This window comes from Podarcis gaigeae (assembly GCF_964106915.1).
Source record: "Podarcis gaigeae genome assembly, chromosome: 14".
NCBI classification, from domain to species: Eukaryota; Metazoa; Chordata; class Lepidosauria; order Squamata; family Lacertidae; genus Podarcis; species Podarcis gaigeae.
This window is the reverse complement of record NC_139690.1, coordinates 12,982,512-13,010,186: the sequence shown is the minus strand read 5'-3', so window position 1 is coordinate 13,010,186 and position 27,675 is coordinate 12,982,512. Positions and strand designations below refer to the sequence as shown.

General features: G+C 44.4%; 1 protein-coding gene across 25 annotated transcripts in view; it reads right to left on the bottom strand.

The window, feature by feature from the left end:
• SEMA6D (semaphorin 6D) overlaps positions 1 to 27,675 on the bottom strand; it is a 415,862-nt gene that overhangs the window by 5,056 nt on the left and 383,131 nt on the right. For 5 of the 25 annotated variants that reach the window (XM_083712528.1, XM_083712529.1, XM_083712530.1 and 2 more), the window contains 12 exons: positions 27,559 to 27,649; positions 22,476 to 22,595; positions 20,100 to 20,188; positions 17,770 to 17,987; positions 17,513 to 17,644; positions 16,239 to 16,394; positions 13,479 to 13,652; positions 12,165 to 12,305; positions 11,999 to 12,076; positions 10,204 to 10,295; positions 9,760 to 9,816; positions 3,556 to 3,723 (listed from right to left, as the gene is read on the bottom strand). In XM_083712528.1, the coding sequence (XP_083568654.1) occupies positions 3,556 to 3,723; positions 9,760 to 9,816; positions 10,204 to 10,295; positions 11,999 to 12,076; positions 12,165 to 12,305; positions 13,479 to 13,652; positions 16,239 to 16,394; positions 17,513 to 17,644; positions 17,770 to 17,987; positions 20,100 to 20,188; positions 22,476 to 22,595; positions 27,559 to 27,649 (1,516 nt within the window). The remainder of the gene's footprint in view (positions 1 to 3,555; positions 3,724 to 9,759; positions 9,817 to 10,203; positions 10,296 to 11,998; positions 12,077 to 12,164; positions 12,306 to 13,478; positions 13,653 to 16,238; positions 16,395 to 17,512; positions 17,645 to 17,769; positions 17,988 to 20,099; positions 20,189 to 22,475; positions 22,596 to 27,558; positions 27,650 to 27,675) is intronic. The other 20 variants (XM_083712510.1, XM_083712520.1, XM_083712532.1 and 17 more) reach the window with 7 other exon arrangements.

Genomic DNA, 27,675 nt, shown 5'->3' with positions numbered 1-27,675 from the left:
TTAATATGCAAAGTCTCTGTGATAATATGGATGTCTAATCCATTTGTCCATCATTTCAATCCAATGAAAGCACTCCAGTTGTCCAGTTTGGTGGAGTTATAGTTTGGTGGCGCAACCCCACAATCCTGATAGGGGCCCCCCCCCTCCAATTTTGGAGATTTTGCCCTTCCCTTCATTCTTGCCCCCTGTGCCCAGATAAATATTTCTGCTGGCTCAGGAGGCTGCCGTGCCATTATGCTGGGCTGTCAGATCAGAAGGATGTGAAATGATGGCATGGGCTTGCTGTCGTTTGGTCTTTCCACTCATCCTTTCTGGGCCCCTTAGCTAACTTATGAAATCTGACCACCAGCATCAAGGAGAGCATGGCTGTTGGAGGAACCCTGCTGACCAGTTCACATTGCCCTCTTAATAGGGGTTTTGTTCTACAGTTGCACCCCTCCCTGACACCCGCTTGGCTCTTGGGATCAGGGGCCCTCCAGATGTTGTTGGACTCCCAACTATCACCAGCCCCAGTCAGCATGGCCAACAAACTGGAATGATGGGAGACGTAGTCCAACATCTGGAGGGCCACATGGTCTCCACCTCTGCTCTGGATCTTACAGCTATTACAGGCACCTGCAGAGACCTGGTCAAGCTCTTACTTAGGTCTATCTATATTTCTGAGAGGAGAGAGCGCACTGATGTTGCCTACTCGTCCTTATAGCAGTGCCATGCTTTTCCTTGCTCCAGAAACCAAGGAAACTACAATATCAGCAGCTGTTTGCCTTCCTTGTTCTGTCTGGCAGCTGGTTTTTATTTTATTTATGAAAGTATTCACGACCTGCCCTCTATCAAATTGATCTCAGGGCAGAGTATAAGAAGATATTTTAAACCACCGTTCAGTTAATAAGGCAAAACAATGAACAATAAGCTTTAAAAAAACCCTCACAGGGTGGCTTATTGTTACACAGCAGAGTTAACAATTCCTAAATGACTGAGAAAATAGCCAACCTCTCTGCTACGCTGCCTTCCCAACTGCAGGCAAGAGGAGCCACCACAAGAGAGAAAAGGGAATGCTACCAGTTTGGAGAGGTCATTTTCTTTTGCAAATGGAAGCAAATCATAGCTATGGGGGTAAGCAGACAGCAGATCTACCTCTCTGCAGGCCAGGAAGGCTAGAAGGAAGGCTCTCTTTCCATGGCTGCCTTTAATGGCTGTCAGTTCTAGATGCCATCACAAGCATAAGGAGGCTTCCCTGACAGGCTGGCAATCTGTGACCTGCACCTCTGTGTCTATTAATCTGGAGAACTGGACTACATGAGTAGCATTACTACACTCTGCCAATCCAAATGCACACACTCTGTCCTGAAATCTCCTTTTAAGACTCATAAATAGTAGCTGGTGTGGTATTAACATTAACAATTTCTGCTAAAAAATTGAGGTTAGAAGGTGCTACACTGCCAAGCTGCAATTAATAACTTGTGGAAGGATTTCTCTTTCAATTTCCTGCCCGACTCATGAATCAGAATCAAAAGTGAGATAGGATTATGCAAATATTGTGCAAAACTCTATAATGTGCAGATTTGCATTGTTAGAACTATGCTAATATTTTTACCCCCCCTCCTCCAAAAGGAACGCTTTCTCACTTTGCTATTTTGGAAGTGGTATTCTCTGCAGCTTAAAAAAAGAAGTCAAGATTACCCACGCATTTTAAGGCCTAGACTTCAGTGAGTAATGAACTTTTGGAACAGAGCATCATTTAAAAACCATCTGGCTAATGAGAGGTATTAGTAGTTTTCATAATATAGAATGCATTAAATTTTGTACTAGAAGATCAAACAATAGTATTTAAAAAGGGAAAAAATCAAACTTGCACGTTAATATCAGAGCTTGCAGGTTTTTGTTTTTATTTAAAGCAACCACAGACATTGCACCGTTAAGAAAATGTTAGTTTGGCAGAATGCACCTAACTGTGTTATTCAGCACAGTGGGAAAGTTAAAACAAAGAAGAGTGTTATGTGTGGTTTGTGTGTGTGTTAAGAGACAAGGCCTTTGAAGAGAGTTGAAAGGTTCAGGGTTATTGGTTTTAATGGCATTGTGCAGAAGAGGGAAAAGGAGGGGAAAGGCTGAGAAAGCCTTACTACAGAAAACGCTACCGAGCGTGACTGAGAGAGCTCGTGAGCAAATCCTGGCAAAAGCAGACTCGTTTTAAAGGACAACCAAGCGATAAGAAACACCTGAAGCAAATTACGAATGCGCTGCCACAATGGCCAAAAGGAAACCTGATACGTTTCGCTGAATACTTGAATGTGAAAGGTTTGCTTGAGAACTTACGACTTCTTTTTTCTTTTTTTGAGAAAAGAAAAGACAGGGTCATGCAGATATGTGCCATTTGCTATGAGGTGTCCAGTTTGGGTATCCAGATAACAGAGGACGAGCCAGTTTGGATGAGAGGATGAGGGGCCTGTTCAGATGTGAAGCTCACTGGTGACCTGGGGCCCCACACACTCTCTCATTTATTTTTCAGTTGTGAGGATGAAATGGGCTATTCCATTTTTATCTTCACAACAATCCTATGTGCTGGATTAGGCAGAGAGAGAGAGAGCGAGCATCACTCAAAGGACTCAATAGTCCAGCGTGCTTTGAGGCCTCTCCAATCTGTGTCCAACTGACACCTCATAATGCAGAAGCTGCTATTTGCAGTGATTTCTCCCTCCCCACTTCCTTATGGGCACACAGATCAAACAGTCACAGTATATACACCGGCTGCCTGATCTATGCACCTACGGTCAACCATGCAGCACCACACTGCCCTTTATGGAGTACATGATTCTTCTTACATGGAGATTAACCCACTGTTTGTGATGATGTTAACATGTGGAGTTCTTCTTAGCGGGAGAGATTTAGGAAACTCAAACTCCCACAGTTTTGAGGTGTATCTTACAGAAAGACACCTTAGCGCTGATAAAGGATGTAGCAATTGGAAGGAAGCATGTGCTGCAAGAGTTTTTGAGGGTCTTTTGTTAAAAGCCAGAATGCTCTCGTTTCTGCTGTGGTGGATTAATGCGGTTACTCCGTGCAAAGGCTTTTTTGCAAAGCTATGCTGCGGCGAGCCTTATGCGAGAGAGCAAAACTTCGACATTGTGGGCCAGCCAAAAGGAATAGCGCAGACCCATAAGGAAGTACACAAAAGGCAGTGTGGTACAGGAGGACGCTTTTCCGGGAGTAAGCTCCATTGAACTCAATGGGATTTGATGCTCGGCTGACATGCGCTGTTGAGCATGCAATAAATGCGTATGCAAAACAAAATGTGTATGCCAACAAAATTTGGCTGGGGGTGAGAATAACAGGATGAGCAGGAGTTTTCAACAAAGTGTTCAACATAGTGTTTTGCTGCTCATCTTGTCTCCCAAATCCCCCCTCCTCCCTGCTCTGTTAGCCAAAATTACACCTTTTTATTACATACAAAGGATGATATTGCATGCACATTTTGATAAGAACAAGCGTTTGAATTTGAAACTGCTGAAGCTATCAGGTTTCCTTTCAACCGTAATAAAACCCCTGGTTAGGCCTTACCCTTCGGGACCCCTGATAATGAATCAGAGTAATCAGAGGTGTTTGGGTCATCTTGGGCTACAAATTTCCGGGAGCCAGTCACTTTAGGTTTCCAGGAACCAATCACTTTGGGTGAGAAAACTGGGATACTTTCCACTGTGGTAACAGAAGTTGAGGGTAACGCCATGTCTGTGGTGGCAAACAGATTTTGCTTTTATTAATGTGCATTGCATTCTAGTTCCTGCCCCCCACTCTATGGTGTCTCTCTCTCTGTGTGTGCGTGTTTCTTGTTTTATATGAAACCCTCAACAGTTAGTGACTTTGCACAATGACTGCTAAATTGTATTTGGAAAATTGGCTTAATAGGAGTTGCACGGGGAACAACAGCATTATACTGTGACTTGCTCTTTAAAATCAGATTTAAAGTCAGGGGCAGGAAATGTATGGCGAATTATTGCCATTATTCAATGACTGTGGTGCTTAAATAAAATCAGTAAGGAAGATGGAAAATGGAGGAGGGGAGCAGAATTTAGGAATGGAGGAAGCTGCCTTAGTCTGTGTCAGGCTGGGTTTCTGATTTTTTCCCCTGTCAATTTATTATTATTACATTTATATACTGCCTTTCATCCGAAGATCACAGGGCAGGTTACAGTATAAAAACACGTAACATAATAATAATAATAAAAAAACATAACCTCCCCCTGCTCCCCCAAAGTTTAAAGGGTCATCGATTGTTTCATTAGCCAAATGCCTAGATAAAGCCTGGCGCTTAAAGATATGTAACGAAGGCGCCAGGCAAGCTTCTCTGGGGGGGAGAGCATTCCACATTTGGGGAGCCACCACAGAAAAGGCATTTGAAGAGCTAGTCCCCTTTCCCTAACACATTTATGATGGGGGGATTCATTCTAAACTTGAGTGTCTTGCTTTGCATCCAGCTGGTGGAATCAATTTCGCAAAACTAAGCTCTGCATAGATTTATATACTATGCACAGAATCCTCTGGGTGCAGAATTGAGACAAGACGGTACGGAATGCTTGTAATACTTTTATCGTGACTTTATTTCCCATACTACTCTGTGTGTGTGTTTAAGACATTTTGACTAGAAACAATATACCATATTTTTCGCCCTCTAAGGCGCACCAGACCATAAGACGCACCTAGTTTTTGGAGGAGGAAAACAAGAAAAAAAAATATTCTGAATCTCAGAAGCCAGAACAACAAGAGGGATCGCTGTGCAGCGAAAGCAGCGATCCCTCTTGCTCTTCTGGCTTCTGGGATAGCTGCGCAGCCTGCATTCGCTCCATAAGACGCACACACATTCCCCCTTACTTTTAAGGAGGGAAAAAGTGAATCTTATAGAGCAAAAAATACGGTATGCATAGAGAGGTAAGGAGCTCACAGACTTAAAAGTCATGCTGACTGAGCAAAGGTCTCACTGAGATCTCCTCCCAGACCTTCTAGAGTGTGTAACATTTAGTGTTATGGCATCAATGAGGTCCAGACTCTTGCAGTGCCAACAGGGCCTCTTCTAATGGGCCTTGGGAAGAATATGGCAGGTGTGGGTGTTCTGGATGGCTCACCCTCACTTGTAAAAAGGAAAAAGGAAAAAGGATTGTGCTTCAAGCTACAGCAATACCAGCTACTGTATAGCTACGGTGGATTCATAGAATTGGGTGTGAGCTTTCAGACAATCGGTCTGTAATCATGAGGGCTAGGAGCTTGATATAACTGAACAAAAGCAAAACTTGGAATTCATAGCATTCTATAGCTCATATGCCACAATTCATGTTGACATCAGGGGTGGTGTCAATTTCTAAACCTCCTGTGCATATCTGTAGTGGAAAGCTGTTGGTGAACGTGACTTACAAATCCCTGTTAATCGACAGTGTGGAATCAAGTGAATCATGTCAACATTTAAAAGTAAACCTGATCCCCCCCCCCATCCATTCATGCACAGGCAGAAAGGGCGTATTTTTCACACAAGGGAACTGCGACTTTCCTCCCTCCCCACCAGAATTAGTTCTCGGACAAACAAAATCCATCAAACACCATTCTTGTTTCATTACAGAAGTGCAAATAGCATCAAAGAATCGTCTGCTGTCAAACTTCCAGAAGCATTAAAAAGCATGTGGAAAAAAATTGTAATTGGCAGATAGAATTAAGGAAACATCAGAGGAGCGTACTCTGTACTGGATTGTGCTCTCATTGAAGTCCAACATGGAATTTTGCCTTTTGAATTAAAGAAAAAAGCAGCAGTCTAACCATTTAGGAGGAATTTGGGATGGAAATGCTAAAAAAACCACCACCAGAAGGGAACTGATGCCCCTGTTGAAAACGAGGCTTCAAAGCTTCTATTGGGAGATTCGACACAGATAAAAGAAAGTACAGCGGTACCTCGGGTTACATACGCTTCGGGTTACAGATTCCGCTCACCCAGAAATAGTACCTCGGGTTAAGAACTTTGCTTTAGCATGAGAACAGAAATCATGCTCCGGCGGTGTGGCAGCAGCAAGAGGCCCCATTAGCTAAAGTGGTGCTTCAGGTTAAGAACAGTTTCAGGTTAAGAACGGACCTCCAGAACGAATTAAGTACTTAACCCAAGGTACCACTGTACTACTTCACACAGCACAAAGTTGAACTGTGGAACTCCCTCCCACAGGAGGCCTCCATCTTGGATGGCTTTAAAGGAGGATTAAATGAGTTTGTGATTAGGTTACCAATGGCTACTAGCTATGCTTGACTTCACAGCTGGATGAAGTAATACTTCCAATTATCAGTTGCTGGAAACTGCAGGAGGGGAAAGTGTGCTTGGGCTCTGCTTGCAGGTTTACCCCAAGAACCTGGCTGGCCACTGGTTTGATCCAGCACACTCTTCTTAGGTTCATATTCTGACACCTGCCTCCTTGATCATTTCCCTCCTGTGCTGCTCAGGAATTCTGGGAAACCAAAGCACTGCTGCAGCTCTGAAAGGTTCAGTCTGCCATCTTGATTCAAAATGGTGTCCCATTGTATCCAAACATGGACAAGACCCCTGCTCCCAGGAACCTTTCAAATCACAGAATTGTAGAGTTGGAAGGGGAGTCTGGTGATCATCTGGTCCTAACCCCCTTCAAGGCTTGCCCTGCAGACCAACCCCTTGAAATAGCCTGCCTTATGCCCCACCCTTAAATTATCAAAAGCAAGTTGCATAATTTGGTTACAAGGTCTTAAGTCCAAAAGACATGCCAACAACCCTTCAAACCTATATAGCCCACCAATTGAAAGGGCCCGGTCTTGCTTGAGAATTCTCAGAAACAAATTATTATTATTATTATTATTATTATTATTATTATTATTATTATTAATAATGGGTAATGCACTCTGTCACTTTCTAGGGCTCTGTGTGCCCTTCCCTTCCCTGCCCCAACCCAGGCAACGATAAACCAGAATCTGGCCTTGGGGTTGTGCTAATTAAGGCTTTTAAAGTCCAACATAGTTGGGAGCAGCAAGGCAAGGCTATGTCTCTTCTCCTTCTGGGAACAAGAACACACAGTCAAAGCACAGTGCAGGGCTGTTTGAAAGCTCTTTTACAAACAGTCCTGCAACTGCTCTTTGCATCTCAGGCACCATCATGCAAAATCTGGTGACCCTATCTTAAGAGGCATCCAAAATGTTGCAGTCCATCATCTTGATGTAAAGCGGTGTCACAACAGTAGCCAAACATAGATGGGAAAACAGCTCCTCTATCTTGGGAATCATTGTGTTAAGTTTGGCAGCGATATCTCAAGAGGTGTCTGAATGCATAGCGAGTGGACAGACAGAACAGGTGGACAGACAAACCACAACTCAGCTATGTCAGGTATAAGAGCTAATGACGATAATACATAATACCTCCACATACAGAGACAGTGGGCAGCTAGCTAGCCTTGGTGGGAAACTGAATGTTGGACTAAAAAGTAAGATCCCTCCTGGATCAGACCAAACACTGTTCCCATAGTAGCCAACCAGATGTCTATGAGAAGCCAAAGTAGGAAAAGTGCTGTTCCTCTACCACTTGTGTCCTCCAAGAACTTCTATTCAGAGATGTGTTGCCTCTAATCCATACGATATATGGATTATGATTAGTAGCCATTAATCCTCTCAGCCTCCATGGATTTGTCAAATTTGCTTTTAGAGCTGCCCAAGATGGCAACTATGCAGTGTGAAGAAATGGTCTGAATATTCTACCACACCATTGGATGGTCTTGAGTTCTAGCATTTATTTGTCATAGTTTTACATATATCACTCTATGCATACCTCAAAGTGGCCTCCATTAAAATATTGACTTTATTATTAATGTATAACACATACATTATAGTATTTTGAGAGCGGAATAAAAACTTCCCCTTCTACATTTTCTCCATAGTTTGGTCATATTACCCCTCTCACTCAGTGTAAGCTGCAACCTTTCTTTCAGCCCCCAAATGATAATCTGGACTGTACCTTTTCCAGCTCTACAATATCCTTCCTGAGGTGTGGCAACCAGAACTGAACCAAAACCTTTAAAGCCCTAAACGGCCTCAGTCCAGTACACCTGAAGGAGCGTCTCCATCCCCATCGTTCTGCCCAGACACTGAGGTCCAGCGCCGAGGGCCTTCTGGTGGCTCCCTCGCTGCGAGAAGCCAAGTTCAGGGAACCAGGCAGAGGGCCTTCTTGGTAGTGGCGCCCGCCCTGTGGAACGCCCTCCCACCAGATGTAAAAGAGAAAAATAACTACCAAACATCTGAAGGCAGCCCTGTTTAGGGAAGCTTTTAATGTTTAATAGGTTATTGTATTTTAGTGTTCTGTTGGAAGCTGCCCAGAGTAGCTGGGGAAACCCAGCCAGATGGGCGGGGTATAAATAAATTATTATTATTATTATTATTATTATTATTATTATTATTATTAAACTGTGGCCATGCCATAGTAAATTACAATGTGCAAAAGGCATTGTAATATTAGCAGTTTCTTTCTTTCTTTTTTTCTTCTAACCCTAACCCTAACCCTAACCCTAACCATAATATTAGCAGTTTTATCTTTGATCCCTTTCCTAATGATCCAGGCAAGGAAATTCTTTTTATATTCAGTTTTTAATTCTAAGTTTACATATCTAACTGTGCCCTATATTACAACCACTTTCCTTACTGTTGTTACTTTTCCTATTCAGGTAAGATGCTGAGATTTCAGTAACGACGCACAAAATCCCAGACCACCGATTTTTGGAACTGAACTCTATATTTTAGTACCTAAACCAAGACACCTCTTGGAAAGCTATTGTATAATTTCTCTTGCCGCATGAGAGCTGAGGGATCAGAGTTTAGGAGGGGGAAAATCCATATGTAGGCAATTGAAATATTATTGCAGACATGAAAAGCTTATTGTAAGTTTGCCTGTTATTTGGAGAATGGTTGGGTTTCCTCTGTAAAGGAAGCTCAAAGACAAGTGCTGTGATGCAAACAAATGGGAGGGGGAAACCCCCCCCCCCCATCCTTCTCACTCTTACCAACAGCTTATTAAAGGCAAAACCTTCCCCTCATTTGCTCTGTAATTTTTCTGGAAGAAGCACATAGAACTTGAAGCGATCTGATGCTAAATGCCACCTATTAGTGGATATGATGCTATTAGCACAAATGCATTTCTGAAAACCTTTGAAGATATCAACACATTTCCAACATTTCAGAAATACACATTTCAGGGGGGAAATGTGCATTTGCTTTTTATAAATAGCCGGGACGACACAGGAGGAGGAGGAGGAGGAGGAGGAGGAGGAGGAGGAGGAGGAAAGGGAGGAGATGAAGTGGACCAGGCATCTAACTGCTAGGGTAGCATTCATGAAGACATGGTTGAGTGGAGGGGGAAAGAGTAGAAGCTTAGTGGAAATTTCGTGCAGTGAGAATGTCATCTATGTTAATCAGGCTCTTTCACTTAATAAAAGATGTGTCTCAATTAACAATGAGCTCTTAAGCATGCAGATACACAAGGTGGAAAGTGCTAAGAGTGAGAGAAAGTTTTGGCTGTTCCTTGACCATCAGAAGAGAGATGAGTAAAAGCAGAAAAGCAAAAAATATGGAGGTCTTGCCAACTGCACCAAAGGAAAGAAAAAGGGAGGAGGAAAAGAAAAGTAAAAAAGAAAAGGGGGGCGAGGCTGTCTGAAAATGCTGAACTGAAGGAAAGAAAAGTTCCATTAACTGGGGGGGAGGAGAAAAAAATGATTGAAAAAAACTAACCAGATGTTGGATCGCCAAATATTTTGTAATCTGGTGTAGTTGTAGTAGGCAAAATTTCTAAAAGAATTAAAGGAACACGTAATCAGTGAAAAGTAACCGAAAGGAAAAGCAAAATAGATTTCCAAAGCTGAAAATCAGAAAACAAAACACAATAGGTTCACCCAAAAGGAAGAAGAAAAAAAAGGAAAAGGGGTGGGGAATACCTGTTTTAATAAGTTGACATCTAGACCTTCATGAACAATACATGAAGGCTGGGAGAAAAATGGCCAAGGGAGGGGGGGGGTTCCACCACCCAAGATCAAGTGGCTTAGGTTTGTGCTAAATGGTTTACAAGGGGGCGGGGTGCTCCGTGCCATTTTTTTGTGACATCCACACCGACAAGAGTGTGGCCCGCAAACCAAACCATGCCACATTCTCAAGTTGGCCCCTGGGACTTGTGCTTACCATGGCAATCCCCGAGTTGTGCGGTGTTGCCATATTCCACATCTTGCTCATATCCTCCAATGCTGTGGTTGTATGAAACAAACAAAGATAACCTGCAATTAACAGCATTAGTTGGGGAAGAAACCAATGGCCACCGTCATTCTCAAAAGAAACACAAAAGCCGCAAAACATGTTCATTCAGCATTTGCTAAGCAGCGGTTCTCAGCCTGTGGGTCCCTCCCCAGATGTTGTTGGACTACAACTTCCATCATCCCTGAGCTCTGGACTTGTTAGCTAGGGGTGATGGGAGTTGTAGTCCAACATCTGGGGACCCACAGGTTGAGAAAGACTGCTGCTAAGGGGAGCTGGGCGCTGGATATACAATGAAGGGAAGAGATTTTGTCTTCAGTGACCTCTGCTTGGAATCTCAACCATTTAATGGCTATGCCTTCTTCACAATAATTCTTGCAATTTCAAGCAGGTTAAATAGCCACGGCCAAATAATACCCAACCCACAGGGCAGATTTCCTACGCAGGCCTCAGTGAAATGAATGGGAAGCAGAGATGAATACGACCACGTGGTGTTGTATCTGCTTACGACAGGCATAGGCAAACTTGCCCCTCCAGATGTTTTGGGACTACAATTCCCATCATCCTTGACCACTGGTCCTGTTAGCTGGGGATGATGGGAGTTGTAGTCCCAAAACATCTGGAGGGCTGAGTTTGCCTATGCCTGGCTTATGACTTCTATTCATCCCAAAGGGTCTTGCTCAGGAGAGCTTAACACTATGCCTCCCAAATTATCTAACGACAGAGCTGTCCAACACAATCTGACCCATAGTTCCCTGCCCTGTTTTCCCTGGCAACGAGGCACCATAAAACCTTTTATACTTTTACTAGCTCCCCTGATCACAGTATTGGGGAGTGGAAATGTAGGCCATGTTGGACAAATATCATGTCCAGATTCAGAGGAAGCATGCCTATGAATTATCAGTTGCTGGGTGATTGCAATGTGAGGTCTATTGCCACCACCCTGCCACTCATGTCCTGCTTCCGGAGACATTAGTTTAGCTTCTATGTCAAATGGGATACTGGTAACCCTTTGGTCTAATCTAGCAGGGCTCTCCTAATGTTCCTACGCTCACACAACCCTGATCCCATGTTGGGACTCCCCCAGGGAGAAATGTCCACAACTGGGCTGTCATCACTAAGATGGTCCTGTACCTTGTACCACCCCATCAGATATTAGTTAATGATGGGCCACAGAGCAAAGTTAAATTTTATTTGTCCAGCTGGTTCATATGGGTGAAAACGGCCCTTCAGACAACCTGGTCCCAGATGGTTGAAAGCTTCACAAGCTTATTAACCCCTCTATAAATTGAGCCCAGAAACAACCGTATTTTTCGCTCTATACGACGCACCAGACCACAAGACGCACCTAGTTTTTGAAGGAGAAAAACAAGAAAACAAATATTCTGAATCTCAGAAGCCAGAACAGCAAGACGGATCACTGCGCAGTGAAAGCAGCGATCCCTCTTGCTGTTCTGACTTCTGTGATAGCTGCGCAGCCTGCATTCGCTCCATAAGATGCACACACATTTCCCCTTACTTTTTAGGAGGGGAAAAGTGAGTCTTATAGAGCAAAAAATACGGTAGTTGGTAGTTAAGATGATTTTATGAGGTCCATTCTGCACATCTCAGCCAATGACTTTCTGTTTCAAGAGCACCTGACCCATGCTGCATATTAAAACCTATTTAAAGGTGCTGGCGTTGACTAACACATTGCCGTTTATTTATGAAAAATCCTGCTACTTACAACATGCTTGATTTCACTCTTCCACAGCTCCCATGGTTCAGCCAGCCACAGTAAGGATCTCGAGACGCAATGCAAGACCTGCGATGAGAGGAAATTAACCTTTTTTACCGCCTCCCAACCTTGGTGCACTCCATTATATAGGCATGTTTGGACAGAGAGGGCTTACTTTTTGCACGACCCGTGGCGCTCACAGCGGCTGAGCGGAATTCTAATGACGCAGCTGGAGAATGCAACAAATAAGGCATGGTGCTCTTTGTCCAGTTGCAGGGAGATGACCTTCTTGTCCTCTTCACCATCCCCATTACACCTGTTCAATTACACAAGAAATTTGGGTGCTGTTATTTCTTTTGACCCCCTTTATATAAATAATAATAATAATAATAATAATAATAATAATAATAATAATAATAATAATTATTTATTTATACTCCGTCCATCTGGCTGGGCTTCCCCAGCCACTGTGGGCGGCTTCCAACAAAACACTAAAATACAATAACCTATTAAACATTAAAAGCTTCCCTAAACAGGGCTGCCTTCACATGTCTTCTAAAAGTCTGGTAGTTGTTGTTCTCTTTGACATCTGGTGGGAGGGCGTTCCACAGGGCGGGTGCCACTACTGAGAAGGCCCTCTGCCTGGTTCCCTGTAACTTGGCTAAACTTTAATCCAGTTTATCACTTCTGAATTTACTATGAGGTGGGTTACATCCATCTATGAAAAAGCTGCATGCCAGGAATAAGAAAAGCCCAATTTCCTCAGAGCTTTTAGGAAGACATATGGGTTGATCTCGATAGAATTAAGGGTGGGAGAGAAAATATGGCAAACTGCTGTTTTATGAAGCTAGAACAGATTCTTAAATTAATACAGGGTGGAGGGAGCCTGTGGCAAGATGGTGCTTGGTGGGCCCTTTGCCACTATATAGATCACTTATTTTGTATTACATACATACATACATTATTATCATCAGTACCATGTTTATATCCCACCCTTCCTCCATAAGAGGCCCAGTTAAAAAGGCTTTGATCCATATACAAACCTTTACTCTGATATCCCTTGCTATCCCTTGGAATGATTACCAACTGCAATTTGGACAAACGCTACAATTTCCACAGGGAAACTGTCCCTCAGTTGTTTTCTGATTGAATGTTCTGATGGACCCTGTACTCTTTCTTTTATTCTAGTACGTATCAACCAATGTATTTTGGGTGTGTTCGTCAGCAAACAAGGGACTGCTCCTACACTGAGGAATAGGGCAGTTTTTTCTGACTTAAGAGCGGCATGCACACGGAATTAGAATGCAAGGCAAGCACACAAATATTTTCAGATGTTGCTCAAATAAACATTCCCCTAAGCGCTGGGAAAGCATCAGACAAGGAGGTGAGGTGGGAAACACATTTAAATCAGGTGGCAAAGCAGCAAGTGACTCAAACGAGACAGACACTGTACAATGTCACCGAGCAGTTCTTGTAAAAGTATACCTACTTTGCATGATTGTATGCATCAATCTCTTCCAGTAACACGCTGTCATTCAAAGAAGAAGGTTTGGTCTTTGCCAAGATTTTAAGTACCATTCCAGCTTCAGAGCCAACAAAGATGACTGTGTAGTTTTGATACGGGCCGGCAGAGTGGTCCACTGCGATCGCTGTCAACCGATACCTGTCAAGACCAAGATCTCCTGTATAATAATTCCTCCACATTAAAGACCCCAAAGATTTGTTCCTCCTAGATCCTGAATACGGAAGTACCACTGCTTTTGCCTGGTTTGGGGAGGCATCTGTCCCTTCGTAGCACAAGCTAACAACACTGAATTATACAATCATCTCTTATCTATCTATGCTGTTTTCAATCAACACTTTGGGGGATGCTTTTAGCTCCCAATGGCCCTATGGCTGGGAATGTAGGGAGTTGCAGTCCTGAGACATCTGGAGGGGCAAAGGTTTTCCCATCCTTGCACTAAGGAATGAGAGGGAAGGAATGCTATGTTTAACAGGCCAAGTGTTGTGAACAGTTGAGTAACAACCGGAATAGTCACTGTCTGGAAACACAACTGAGTGACAGGCAAAGACTCAGACTCATTCTCCAAAGTGGTTTTGGAGAACCATTTATGGTTTTGGCAACTGTCATCAAATCCCACTCATGCTAGCTCATGCTTTCATAGACATCCCCCACAGCTTGGTGGCCAATTTGCTAGTGTGTCAATGACAAAAAACCTGATACCCGTTCAAGTGGGACTAGAATAAGTGCTCTGCTGATGTGACATTCCTTGAACTCAGTGGAACTTGCCTCTGAGTAGGTATATCTAGGGTTGTGCTGTGTTTCCTTTCTCCACCAAAGCCAATGGGTTGCGGTTGGAATGATTCACTCAGAAACAATGCAGGGCAATTTGAGCCAGTGTGGTGCTAGTGGTTCAAGGGTTCAAGCCCCTACTCAGCCACGAAGCTCACTAGGAGACCTTGGGCCAGTCCCTGTCAATCAACCTAACTTCCATCATAGGGTTGTGAGGATGATATGAGGAGGGGGAGAACCTCGTAGCTATGTTGCTGTTTATATGAAGTTATTACATCTTAGATGGAGGTGGGTGAAGAGCCGAGTGTAAATCACGCTTAATGCTGCCAGGCGTTTTTTCTAGACCAGATGTTTGCTTTGCAACAAATATTTGGCTGGGGATTGGCTGTGTTATCTGCATGGTTCCTGGGAATGCTTAAGAGTGAGGTTTGCATGTGGAACGTTTTCAAGAATGTACTTGGGAGAGGTTACTGGAGTGGAGGGGCACAGCAGCCTCTTATTTTGTTCAGTTGCTAATGATGCTCTCTGATGGAATTTTATGGCATTTTTGTATAGAAAATCTAACAAAACCAATTCTGTAACAATGCTCATTTTGTTTTCCTGTTAATCATGCCATCTTAAATGTCTATTCTCCATTATTTGACCTTCATTTGTAAGGTTTTGGGGGTTTTCCTGTATTTTGCAATGTTATGTCAGATGCTTGGAGCTGGGTTGCAAAACACATTGAGATTTTTATCTGTTTGGAAATACAAAGCCATATAGAAGAAACGGTAAATAAGATAAAGATCCCACGTCTGACAACACTGCATTTTGCATCTCCTGCCCTCCCACCGCAACCCCGGGCTTCACATCATTGGCCGAAGGGGCAGGAAAGCAGAGCACAACATTGTGCCAGACATGTGCACTCTGCCCTGCGCATGGCCAGCCATGGGTTGCTTATCACACACAGTCCTGCTCTTCGTGACACATGCGAGAACCAGCTCTCCCATACTGCACAACCTCTGGTTAGATCCAAAGAAGTGTGTAAGTATTTGCTTGTTTAAATCAGAGAAGAGCTTTTTTTAGCCTGAGGAATGCATCACCCTTTGGGGCAAGCTTTTGTGGGTGGCACATACCAGTGGTGGGGACAGAGGCAAAAATGACTGGAACATGATGTAGGGTTGGCATATTTTGAAGAGCAAAAAAGAGGACACATTTGAAGACTTCTACTTTTAACTATAAGGGACGCGGGTGGCGCTGTGGGTTAAACCACAGAGCCTAGGACTTGCCAATCAGAAGGATGAGCTCCCGTTGCTCTGTCCCAGCTCCTGCCAACCTAGCAGTTCGAAAGCACGTCAAAGTGCAAGTAGATAAATACTTCCCGGCGGGAAGGTAAACAGCGTTTCCATGCACTGCTCTGGTTCACCAGAAGCGGCTTAGTCATGCTGGCCACATGACCCGGAAGCTGTACTCCGGCTCCCTCGGCCAATAAAGCGAGATGAGCGCCGCAACCCCAGAGTCGGTCACAACTGGACCTAATGGTCAGGGGTCCCTTTACCTTTGCCTTACTTTTAACTATGGATCGCTGTGATGATTCTACCCGTGGAAAAGAGGACGTGTCCTGGAAAAATAAGAGGGCACATGGAAACCCTCAACAACAGATCTACAAATTGCAGAGTTCCCTGGGAAGAGGGACTGACTGTTAAACCACTGTGAAAACAGCAGCTCTGTAAGGGGGACAGGGGGTATCCTAAAAACTGTCAGCAGCATTAACAAACTACAGTTCCTGGGATTCTTTGAGGAAGCCATGACTGTGGCATGGCACTGCTTTAAATGTATAGCGCAGATGAGGCCTTAATCAGTCCCATGTAGGAAAACCTGATCTCCCCAAAGTCCTGCCCGGTGTGGCTGGCATAGTATTATGTTTCAGATGTGCAGCGGCTGAGCCTCATGTCGCAACAAGGCCTCCTTCCTTACCTGACCCTTGTCTTTGTAAACCAAGGCTCCTCAATGACGGAGGGAACGGCGGAATCCATCAAAGGGTGGGATTTGATGAAAGAGAGGGTTTCATCTGGGAAATCAATGGAGGTTTTGTAAGCCTCTGCTAGGCCGTGTTTTGCACAGCACCCAGGTCTGAAAGGAAAGCAACATTTTTTTCCCATTTTTTTTTTTTAAAGTGAAGGGAAGGGGCAGAATTCTGAAGGAGCAGCGCGAACACCCAAGGCAAAATGAATTTGGAGTCCAAACGAAAACTGCTACTTTGGGACCATTTGGGACAATCGCTCAGCACAAGGCTGGCCAATTGCTTTGTTACTCCATGTTCATGGTGAGGGAGTCATCTGAATTTCTGTCTATATTTGGGGGTTTTGCACATTTTTAGGAAGGTTTATTTGTAGCATGCTGAGGTTCCAAGCCTTTGATTCCCCACTCCTGACTCATTCTCAACATCTGGGCAGGTGGGGGAAATGTTCTTCCATTAAATATCAGACAGGTGCAATCTCTATTATCTTCTCATTGCCTACTGAAGAACTTCCTACTCCAACAAGTCTTTCAAAAATCTCTGTATTTGTACTTTAATTAATGCATGTCTCACTTTCCACACGCGTCTCAGTGTTTGCCTTTTATATATATTGAGCCATTTCCTGCTTTCTAAGCTTGGGTTTCAGCTGTTTTGCCTTTGCCCCCAGAAAACCTGCTCTTTTGCACTAAATCAGAATAAATGGCAATCTGCTATCAGAAAACCCGGTTGCTTTTTGTTCTGATTCAGCACTAAACTACGGGTTTTCCAGGAGGAACATGGCGGGCAAACAAATTTTTTAGTTGAGCCATTTGTGATCGGAATATAAGAACACAAGAAGCTGTCTTACCCCTAAGTCAGACCATTGGGTCATCTATCTCAGCACTGTCCACCCTAACTGGCTGCTGTTTCACAAGGTTTCAGGAAAGGGTCCCTTCCAGTCCTAACTGGACATTTCAGTGATTGAACCTAGGTACTTCTGCATGCAAGACAGAGGCCTTGCCTCCTTGCCATGCGCAAGCTGCAGTTTGAAATTAAACATAAACACTGATTTGATCTGTTATTTGTATGCTGCTTTTCCATCAACCATTTTGAGCTCAAAGCAGCTCACAATTCCCAGCCAGAGGCACACGGATGGGCCAATGTGTTCTTCACTGATTCCAAAGCAGCTGTACAGATGGGGCCATGACAACAACATTCTGATAACAGATTATCATCCTTTTATTTCCTTTACCTTGGCCTTGGTACTTTGTCTTCAGGTACAGCTGTCCAAACAGAATCTGGAGTCTTTTGTTCCTTAAATCTTCCTTTGAAGACTTTCTCAATGTCCTCCATGCTAAAGGCACACACCGCTGAGCCGGGGATGCTGTAAAAGACACACAGCAGAAGAAGTTGCAGGGAAGCCAGGCGACAAAGCAGCGACGGATTAAGCGTCGGCAGTGAACCAGAGAACCTCCCTCTCTTTTTGACGCCGGGTCGCTCATCTCTTACCTGTTAAGCTGCGTAGTGAATACGCCGACAACAGTAGGGGCTCCGTTGATTTCTATTATGTCCGTGATCGACTGGAGCACGTCAAAGTAGAAAAACGAATCCCCGGGGACGGAACAGTTGAGACGGGCTTTTAGGAATGACGTCCAGTGCTTCTCCAGCACCCTCTGAGAGCCACCCATGTCATTTTTGCATATGCGAGCTACACGGGAGTACACAGCCTTGCGTGGGGGGGCAATAGGAAAGGAAGAAAATCAGGCTGGCAACTAATCCGTCTGGAAAACCACTGTTATAATAGCAACTTTGGTAAAAGGAAAGGAACTGCTTGTAGGTTTCCTATGCCAACTCCACTGGGCAGTGGTGACCCAAAGCAACTTATTTTAAAATGAATCAAGATGAAAATGTTGACAATAGGACCCATAGAGGGGATTGGGGAGGGGGGGGGGAGTCCCGAGATTCAGAGTGATCTCTTTACATGGATGTCTATTTGGTATGGTTATAAATTCATATTTGTAAAATCAAATAAAAATAATGGGGGGGGGGGAATCAAGAACATACAACAAAAATGTAAGGACACACAATTAAACAAATAAAAGGCAGGACTTAGGCAATGGACCACAATGCCACCCATCAGATTAAGGTCCAGCATTCCAGCTAAAGAGAAAAGTATTTGCCTGGCATCTAAAAATGGATAAAGATGGCACTAGAAGTGCCTCCTTGGGGAGGGCATTGCAGAAGTGTGTGTGGGGGGGGAGAGGCAACCACTGAAAAGGCTCATTTTGCCCCCCCCCCCAGAACCTCCTATGGAAGGGACACATGAAGAAGGGCCTCAGATGATGAATGCAAAGCCCAGGTCAGTTCAGGTGGGAAGAGTGGACCTTGAAGTACTGGAGTCTTGAACTGCACAAGGCTTTGTTGGTCAAAACCTGGAAAAAACCTGACAGGCAGTTGTGCCAGAGCTGGCGTTATGTGTTCAGACTGCCCTTCTCTGGTCAGCAATTTGGCTGTTGAATTCTGCACCAGCTGCGGTTTCCAAATGGTCTCTAAAGGCAGCCCAATGCATAATGCATGCCTGTTGTCCAACCTGGAGGTTTACTTTCAATATTTATATAATACTTGCCATGCAAGCTTCTCCAGACTTTCCCCACCTTGCTTTTCTTAACCATTGTACAACAGGCTAGTTTCTACACACATTTTCTACCCTCTATCCTTGCAAACAAGAGGAATTATCAGAGTTCAAGGTTACATTCCAGCGAGGTGAAAACACTCATGGAAGGCATGAAGGTGTCGTGTGGGAAGGAGTGGGCTTCAGAGTCTTGAGGGCCAGAGACAGATGCCACCAGATCTATGATTTCTCATTCCCACCACAGAAAAAGGAAGCCATGTTTTGATTAAAGGTACCCTGCCCGTACGGGCCAGTCGTGTCCGACTCTAGGGTTGTGCGCCCATCTCACTTAAGAGGCACTTCTGGGTCACGTGGCCAGCGTGACGAAGCTGCTTTGGCGAGTCGGCACCAGCGCAGCACATGGAAGCGCCGTTTACCTTCCCGCTAGAAAGCGGTACCTATTTATCTACTTGCACTTTAGGGGTGCTTTCGAACTGCTAGGTGGGCAGGAGCTGGGACCGCAGGTGGGAGCTCACCCCGCTGCGGGGATTCGAACCGCCGACCATGCGATCGACAAGCCCTAGGCGCTGAGGATTTACCCACAGCGCCACCCGCGTCCCCATGTTTTGATCAGGGCTCAGCAACTATGAAAACCTTGGGTCAAACCTAGCCCCATACTACCCATCTCTCCAATTGCCCAGCTCAGAAACGGGATGTAGATGAGCCCCAGGTCTTTTTGAGATTTGCCCTGCCACGTCAAATTAGTCATCCAGCAAATCTCGTTGCCGACCAGTTTATAGGGGCAACTAATTATAAATCCTGGTCTTGTCTACATCTGTGTACCTCAAGTTGCAGCACTAAAATAAGAGCAGGAGGTTCATTTGATTCACAGGTTAATTTTCCAAGCAATTGTGTTCCAAGTGTTTGGGTAGGGAGAAGGCCAATTTGGATTTTCACTGACAGGGTGAACCTCTTTACAGATGAAGTCCAGCTCTAGAGAACAAAGCTGTGAGACTGGGGGTTGGGTTGGGTTGGGGGGTGGGGAACACAAATTCCACCACCTCCTTCAGCAATTAGAAGTATGAGAAGTGCCAGCTTATTATTTTCAAAACCAGTCGTTGAACAGAAACGACTGTGAGCCACTCCATAGCAAGCATATTTTCAGCCTGCTACAAATCACCCTGAGACTTTGTAGCTTATCATAACAAACAGCTGTATTTACTCTTACCTTGCCTAAGTTATTATGTTCCACGGCAATCTCTCGAAAGAAGAAATACACAAAGTTCCCGTATTCAATGGCATGAAGGAAATGGGGCTCTGCAAGATTCAAGGAAGAGGAGATCTATGTTGGTAGGATTTTGCTTGGTTAAAAAAGGAGGCACCTTGCTACATGTGGGTTAACAGCCCAATATGGCATGAGAAAGAGGCATGGGGTTGCAGCCAACCAAGTATTACTCAGAGTAGACCCAATGGCATGACTAACTTGGGTCCATTCATTTCAATGAGTCCACTCTGAGTGAAAGTTGGTTGGAAACTTTGTAATGGCCACCATGCTAGCACAGGGGTCAGCAACCTAAGGCCCATGGGCCAGAAGTGACCCATGGAGGTTGTTTGACTGGCCCCCCAGCTGCCCCAAACCGAGCTGCCTGTTCGTGCGCTGCGCTAAATCGCGGCACCGAAAATCATGTTTGCACACACGTAGACACCGAAAATCGTGGGCACGCACACACGATCCAGGCCACGGAGGGATCTCGCGGGACCGATCTGGCCCAGGCAAGATAAACCTTGCCGACCCCTGTCTAGCACAACATCACAACAGTGAATTATAGGCAAATGATGAAGCATTACTGACACTGTGCAGGTGCGGCTCTGGAAAGCATTAGAAGACCCCATGTAAGAATAAGAGACCATCATTTTTTTAAAAGGAAGCTCTTCCAAGAGCTGCTGGCACATCACAGAAGTTCAGAGTCATTCTGTCAGAAACAAATCACCAACATAGGATCTCAATGGAAAAGGAATACATAAAGTTATTCTGCTATGATTTCAGTTAATTTATCAATTGCCTTCTCAACCACCATCTCAAGGGATTTACACATCAAACACATCAAAACAGTTAAAATCTGTGATCTTGGGCCAGTCACTACCTTTTGGCTTATTTGACTGGGGAACCCTAGAGTTGCTTGGAGGAAAGGTAGGGTATATTATGGGAGGAATCAATGGGTCCAGCCTGTTCCATGTGCCTCTCGTGAGATGCTCTTTTGCAGCAACTCACTAGAAAGCTCTCTGAAGGTTACAGGCATTACAGTCTTCATTAGTGCTACAAACAGGCTGCTGTTGCAGCTGCTATGCAGATCTGGTGCGTACAGATGCCAAAGTGTATCCTGTAGTTACATAGTGAAATCCACTATTCAAGGCACTTTAGGACATCCAAGTACAGATGGAGTTGAGCTTCAATGAATGTGCAGACTTTAATGTCGGCTAATGGACTGTAAAAAGGCCTCTGAGGAATTGTATTGCAGCTCCGGCCTTTTGTTACTACAGCTTCATTCATTAACTTATTGCGGATTGGGGGGTGGGGGGTGGGTGGGAAAGGGTTTCATTCCTGGGCCAGATCTTTTTTTGGATGAAGACAAAAAGAAGAAGTGGGCTTTGGGTTGTGCTCCACTGAAAGGAGAATATATGCTCACAGCCATGGAGCTTGCCCCGATTCTTTTTCACACACCCACAAACTGCAGCTGGTTATATATAATATCAGATCCTTCATGCCATGTATCGGGACGTGGGTGGTTGTAGCTCTTTCATTTAAAAGAACTTACAGAAGAAAAAGATGCAATTTTAATTTTATGCACAACTGTATGTGGAATTATATCAAATTTTGATATAACTAATGCAGAGCAATCTTATACATGGCTACTCAGAAGTAAGGCCCACTGAAATCAATGGTACTTTCCCCTATGATTGGAGTCTTAAGGGGCTAAATAAGTTATTCCCAGACTGAGTACTGGGACACAGATTAGAGAATTTGCCACTATGCCTATTTTAGATTCACTTCAGTTAAATGCTATGTTTGAACCTGCATAAACTGTGTTTAGTTTTAGCGATGGTTTGTTTGAAGCAAGACAACTTCAAACCATAGTTTACAAAGCAAAGTTTGCGCTTCAATCCATTGAAGTTATTATTAACCATGGTATAGGTGGTTCGGATGCAGTGCTTGAATTCAGTGATTGAAATCTGCAGTGAAAGCTTCTGATCTCCCCATGGCTGTGTCAGAAGAGGGAGGGAACGAGAAACATGGTCCCAAGACTTGTGCACGTAACCATAAACAATGGTTAGGTCCAAACAAATCAGTGTGGGGGGGAATCAAACCAGTATACTCTTACAAGTATACCTCCAATTTTATTTTTAAATGTGCCTCAGTCCTCAAAGAGTGAGCTAAAGCTTTGAACACTGAGAAAGTCTAGTCATCAGCAAAAAGAGTGATTGCTTTGTAATAATTGGGTTAAACGAAATGGAGAATATCACCACTCCACAATGCACACAATCTCCAGCTAGGGGCCTACAAAGACATTACAAGCTGCAATTATTAGTATTTCACTATAAGTACCTTTAATCCACTTGGAGTCGTATTTTATTGTTCTCAATGCCGACCCGTCCCCCATGCTTCGGTAAATTACTGCATCACTTGCCAGAAAATCTGCAACCGTTGCAGAATAGAGTTTGCCATCTGAAACAATAGAACAAATGAGGCATTTAGTATTCATTTTAATTCTGAGTAACCTCTTATCATTTTTGTATTCTTTGGGCCACGGGGGTTAAGCAGACACCAGAGGCTGGAACAATCCAGCTCCCTCTTGGGTGGTCAGGCTCTGAAAGTTGGCATCCCTTCGTTGCAACGCTTTCACAGACATGGAGCCCATCTGTTTGGACTGCATGATGCAGCCTCCCCCAAACTGGTGCCCACCATATGTTCTGGTTTATGTAAGAGTGCACAAACGAGACCCAAAATATGAAAATGGTACTGTATTGAACTCTTAATGTATATATTTTTAAAAAATACTACACTGAAACAACAGAGGATGAAAAATATATTGGAAGACAAAGCACTGGTTGAAAGTCCATTTCAACTAATTAGTCCTTTTCCATGCTGTCCGTTTAAATCTGGTATCCTTGGAATTACCGTATTTTTAGCTCTGTAAGACGCACCAGACTAAGATGCACCTAGTTTTTGGAGGAGGAAAACAAGAAAGAAAAAAAAATCTGAATCCCAGAAGCCAGAACTGCAAGAGGGATCTGGCTTTTGGGATAGCCTCTTGCTGTTCTGGCTTCTGGGATAGCTGAGTGAAGCCTCTTCAGGGCAGTGGGATGAAGGCTCCCACTGCCCTCAAGATGCTTCATGCAGGGCCAATGGTACCAAATAGTATGGGAAACAGCCCTACTAGAAAAATTAACTAACAAACTGAAACTGACACGGGGACAAACAGAAGAAGACACCTTCACCTCGGTATGGCTCCCCTTTATCACATACACAGCCCAACAGGACAATGACAATAATCCACCAACAGCATACAAATCAATATGGCTAACTTGATCCAAAACACCCACCCACCTCACTCACACACGAAAACAAAGATCACCACACCCAATCACAAGCAAACAATCACACCCTAAGCCAACCCCAACCTCTCTCACCACCAAAGGAACACAAGTGAACAACACAAGCAACGCTGACACCAAACTCTACATACATTAAACATAATAGAAACACCGCCACCCAACCCCACCCCCATCCATCCTCCCTCTCCCCACCCCCCCTTTCTTTTTTCTTTCTGTTTTCTTCTCCCCCTAATGCCTCAACAAATGAAACGGATTTGTAAAAACGTTACATGGAAGAAGAAGAAAAAAAAAATACGAGGCATTATACTTACACTGTAAAACAAGAACACCCTTAATAAAATATATTTATATATATATAAAAAAAAGATGCTTCATGCAGCGAAGCCAGGACAGCAAGAGGGATTGCTGCACAGAGATCCCTTTTGCTGTCCTGGCTTATGGGATAGCCGCGCACAGCGTCTCCCGGGCAGCGGGAGGAAGGCTCCCCCAAGAACCGCGCTCCCTTTAAAGAGTGTGCGGAGCTCCCTTTAAAGGGAGCGCCTGCATTCACTCCGTAAGACGCACACACATTTCCTCTTACTTTTTAGGAGGGGAAAAGTGTGTCTTACAGAGTGAAAAATACGGTAAATGCCATTTTGGTCCTGTGCCATACCGGCTCCCTCATTGTTTGAACATCATCCTTGGTTTACAGAAGACAAGCCCTTCTGGATCAGGCCAATGGCTCACGAGTCCAGCATCCTGGCAAACTAGGTGCTTGTGGGAAGCAGTGCTGTGCAGTCAGTGGTCTAGGGGGACAAGGGTAGGGGAACGCCCCCTACACATTCCTGGAAAATCAGAGTATTAAAGTATTAAAGCCTGGTGCCTCCTTTCCAAAGCCAAGGAGGCTTCTGCTCAGCTTAGGGAGAGAGGCTCAATGCTCACACATGTGATGTTGCCCTCACAAACAGCTGCCTCTGGCCCTAACCGTTCCCCTGCGAAAAATTTCAACACATGCCACTGATTCGGAGGCATACTAACTCCAACACTGTGGGTAGAATGAAGCCATTGCAGCTAGTATCGATCAGTTCCAGCCAGCATAGCTGATGGTCCGGGGTAATGGGAGCTGTGGTCCAATGGTATCTGGAGGATACCAGGTTCAGGCCATTGGTCAGAGGGCAACATCTGGAAGGACTTTTCTGGGTCAAATTAGTCAAATGAAACCTTACGTTCAATCTTATGATAATTTTATCGAAAAACGGTGCATTTAAAATGTACTGGTGTCATAAAGTACAGGGAAATGTAAATCCACACATTTTATTAGGTATGTTATAATGGACCTGTCAGGGAACTGACATCAGAGTGAGAGGCGGAGGCAGGGCTCCAGAGCAATGCCGGAGAGGGGACCAGCAGGGGGGAAGGAATTCAGCGCAACACCAGTAGAGAAGGGAGGGAGATGGAGGAATTGGAGACTGGTCTCCAAGACCCTGCATCAGAGACTAGTGGGGAGAGCGCTGGCACACCCCTGCCTTCCCCTTACTTGCGCAGACGAGTTCCGCGCAGGGAAAATAGGAGGAGACTTGGCGTCAAACAGCTCTTATGCTGGAAAAGGTTCAAGAAACGCCCAATGACAGATTCTGCAAGCGACTGACCGGCCACGGAGGGTGGGCTGTCAGCCAAGGCATGGTGAACCAGGCAATCGGACACAACTAGCAGGCAACTTACGCACAAGTAACCCCTTACAACCATTACAGGAACCCTTGTATAATTATATAGAGACTTTATGTAGATCAAGAAAAAATATATATCATAAGCTTCCATTAACATACTTTCCATTACTTCACTTTTGTTCTCTTGGATTAATATTGCCTATTGTATATATGTGAAATAATAAACAACATCTCATGACCAACTAAGAAAGGTGCCTTTGATTAAAATAGATTTCTCTCTCTCTTTCTCCGTGGACAGACAGACAGACAGACAGACAGACAGACAGACAGACAGAATGCAGCAGCACAGAAAAAAGATACAGAGGGCAACCACCATCTTAGAAGAAGCATTCTCTCCTGTGCTAAAAAGGTATGCATCTTTTAAGATAATGCCTATTGCATCATTTAGCCAAGCCTAGGGACACAGGTGGCGCTGTGGATTAAACCACAGAGCCTAGGGTTTGCCGATCAGAAGGTTGGCGGTTCGAATCCCTGCGATGGGGTGAGCTCCCATTGTTCGGTCCCTGCTCCTGCCCACCTAGCAGTTTGAAAGCACGTCAAAGTGCAAGTAGATAAATAGGTACCGCTCTGGCGGGAAGATAAACTGTGTTTCTGTGTGGTGCTCTGGTTTCGCCAGAAGCGGCTCAGTCATGTTTGCCACATGACCCGGAAAAACTGTCTGTGGACAAACGCTGGCTTCCTCGGTCAGTAAAGCGAGATGAACGCCAGAACCCCAGAGTTGTCCGCGACTGTCAGGGGTCCCTTTACCTTTAAGCATGCACAACTGTAGCATCCTCACAACGTAACAATGATTGATAGATAGATGATAGATGATAGATAGATAGATGATAGATAGATAGATAGATAGATATAGATAGATAGATAGATATAGATAGATAGATAGATAGATGATAGATAGATAGATTATGATGATGATAGATAGATAGATAGATAGATAGATAGATAGATAGATAGATAAATGTATATGTGCTTCATCTAAAAACCAAGGGTTGTCTCCAATTTAGCACCAAGTCAAGGTCACTTAGTGGCATGCTTCTGCTGGTGAAATGTTTTGTTGCTGTGCAAGAAAATGTCATAGAATCATAGAGTTGGAAGAGACCACAAGGGCCATCGAGTCCAACCCCCTGCCAAGCAGGAAACACCATCAGAGCACTCCTGACATATGGTTGTCAAGCCTCTGCTTAAAGACCTCCAAAGAAGGAGACTCCACCACACTCCTTGGCAGCAAATTCCACTGTCGAACAGCTCTTACAGTCAGGAAGTTCTTCCTAACGTTTAGGTGGAATCTTCTTTCTTGTAGTTTGGAACCATTGCTCCGTGTCCGCTTCTCTGGAGCAGCAGAAAACAACCTTTCTCCCTCCTCTATGTGACATCCTTTTATATATTTGAACATGGCTATCATATCAATGTCTAAGCAGGTTTGCTGGCAACTTTGTTGCACAATAGACTGTGCAGTGAGTTTTTGCTGGTGCAATTTCCCCAAAATGAAAACTCACCTGCCTGCCCGCTCAAGATCCCTTGCGCTAATGGATGGAGAATGTTGGATGCAACTCAAGGAATCAGAGCCGCCCGGTCCACCAACCCTTGGGAATTCCAGAGCTAGAACATACAGTGGTACCTCGGGTTAAGAACTTAATTCATTCTGGAGGTCCGTTCTTAGCCTGAAACTGTTCTTAACCTGAAGCACCACTTAGCTAATGTGGCCTCCCACTGCCGCCACACGATTTCTGTTCTCATCCTGAAGCAAAGTTCTTAACCCAAGGTACTATTTCTGGGTTAGCGGAGTCTGTAACCTGAAGCGTCTGAAACCTGAAGCGTCTGTAACCTGAGGCACCACTGTGCTCAATAGATGACTGCCCAGCCTCTACTTGAAGCCAAACACTATGGAGAACCTCTACCACTCCTTTTCTAATTAGAAATGCCATCCCCGCCCCTCCACAAATCTGTGCAGAGTCAATTGTTTCATGAATCAATTAACAGTGCAGTTCTACTCAGACGTATGCCCCATTTAAGTTATAGGATTGCTGTGTAAGATTTCTTCAGTCAAATGGAATTGTGAGCAGGATTCTGTCCTCCACCCCAACATAACTTAATTAAAAGTTGATGGAACCACCAGAGCTCCAGAAAAAGAAACTACTTTGGGGCCAGAACTGTTCCAGGGCAGGGGTGTGTGTGATTTAGTCATCTCAACGTAAACCAGTTGACAATGTGATTACTAATTTCCCCAAAAGATGCATTAGACTTTAAAGAAAAAAATCCTCTGCAGAGGCACACTGATGTGATACAGTTTCTTTAAAATCTCCCGTCCTCTCCGCATCACTCTCTGTATCATTTTTCACCAGGATTCGTGAGAGAAAATGTTCTTACCAGCAAAGAGGGCGACGTTGGTTTGCCTGGCGTCGAACGGGCACCTGGCTAAGCCGCTGAATTCTTCTCCATCGTACTCCAAGGTATTCAGCTGTGGAAGAAAAATAAATTGTTTGG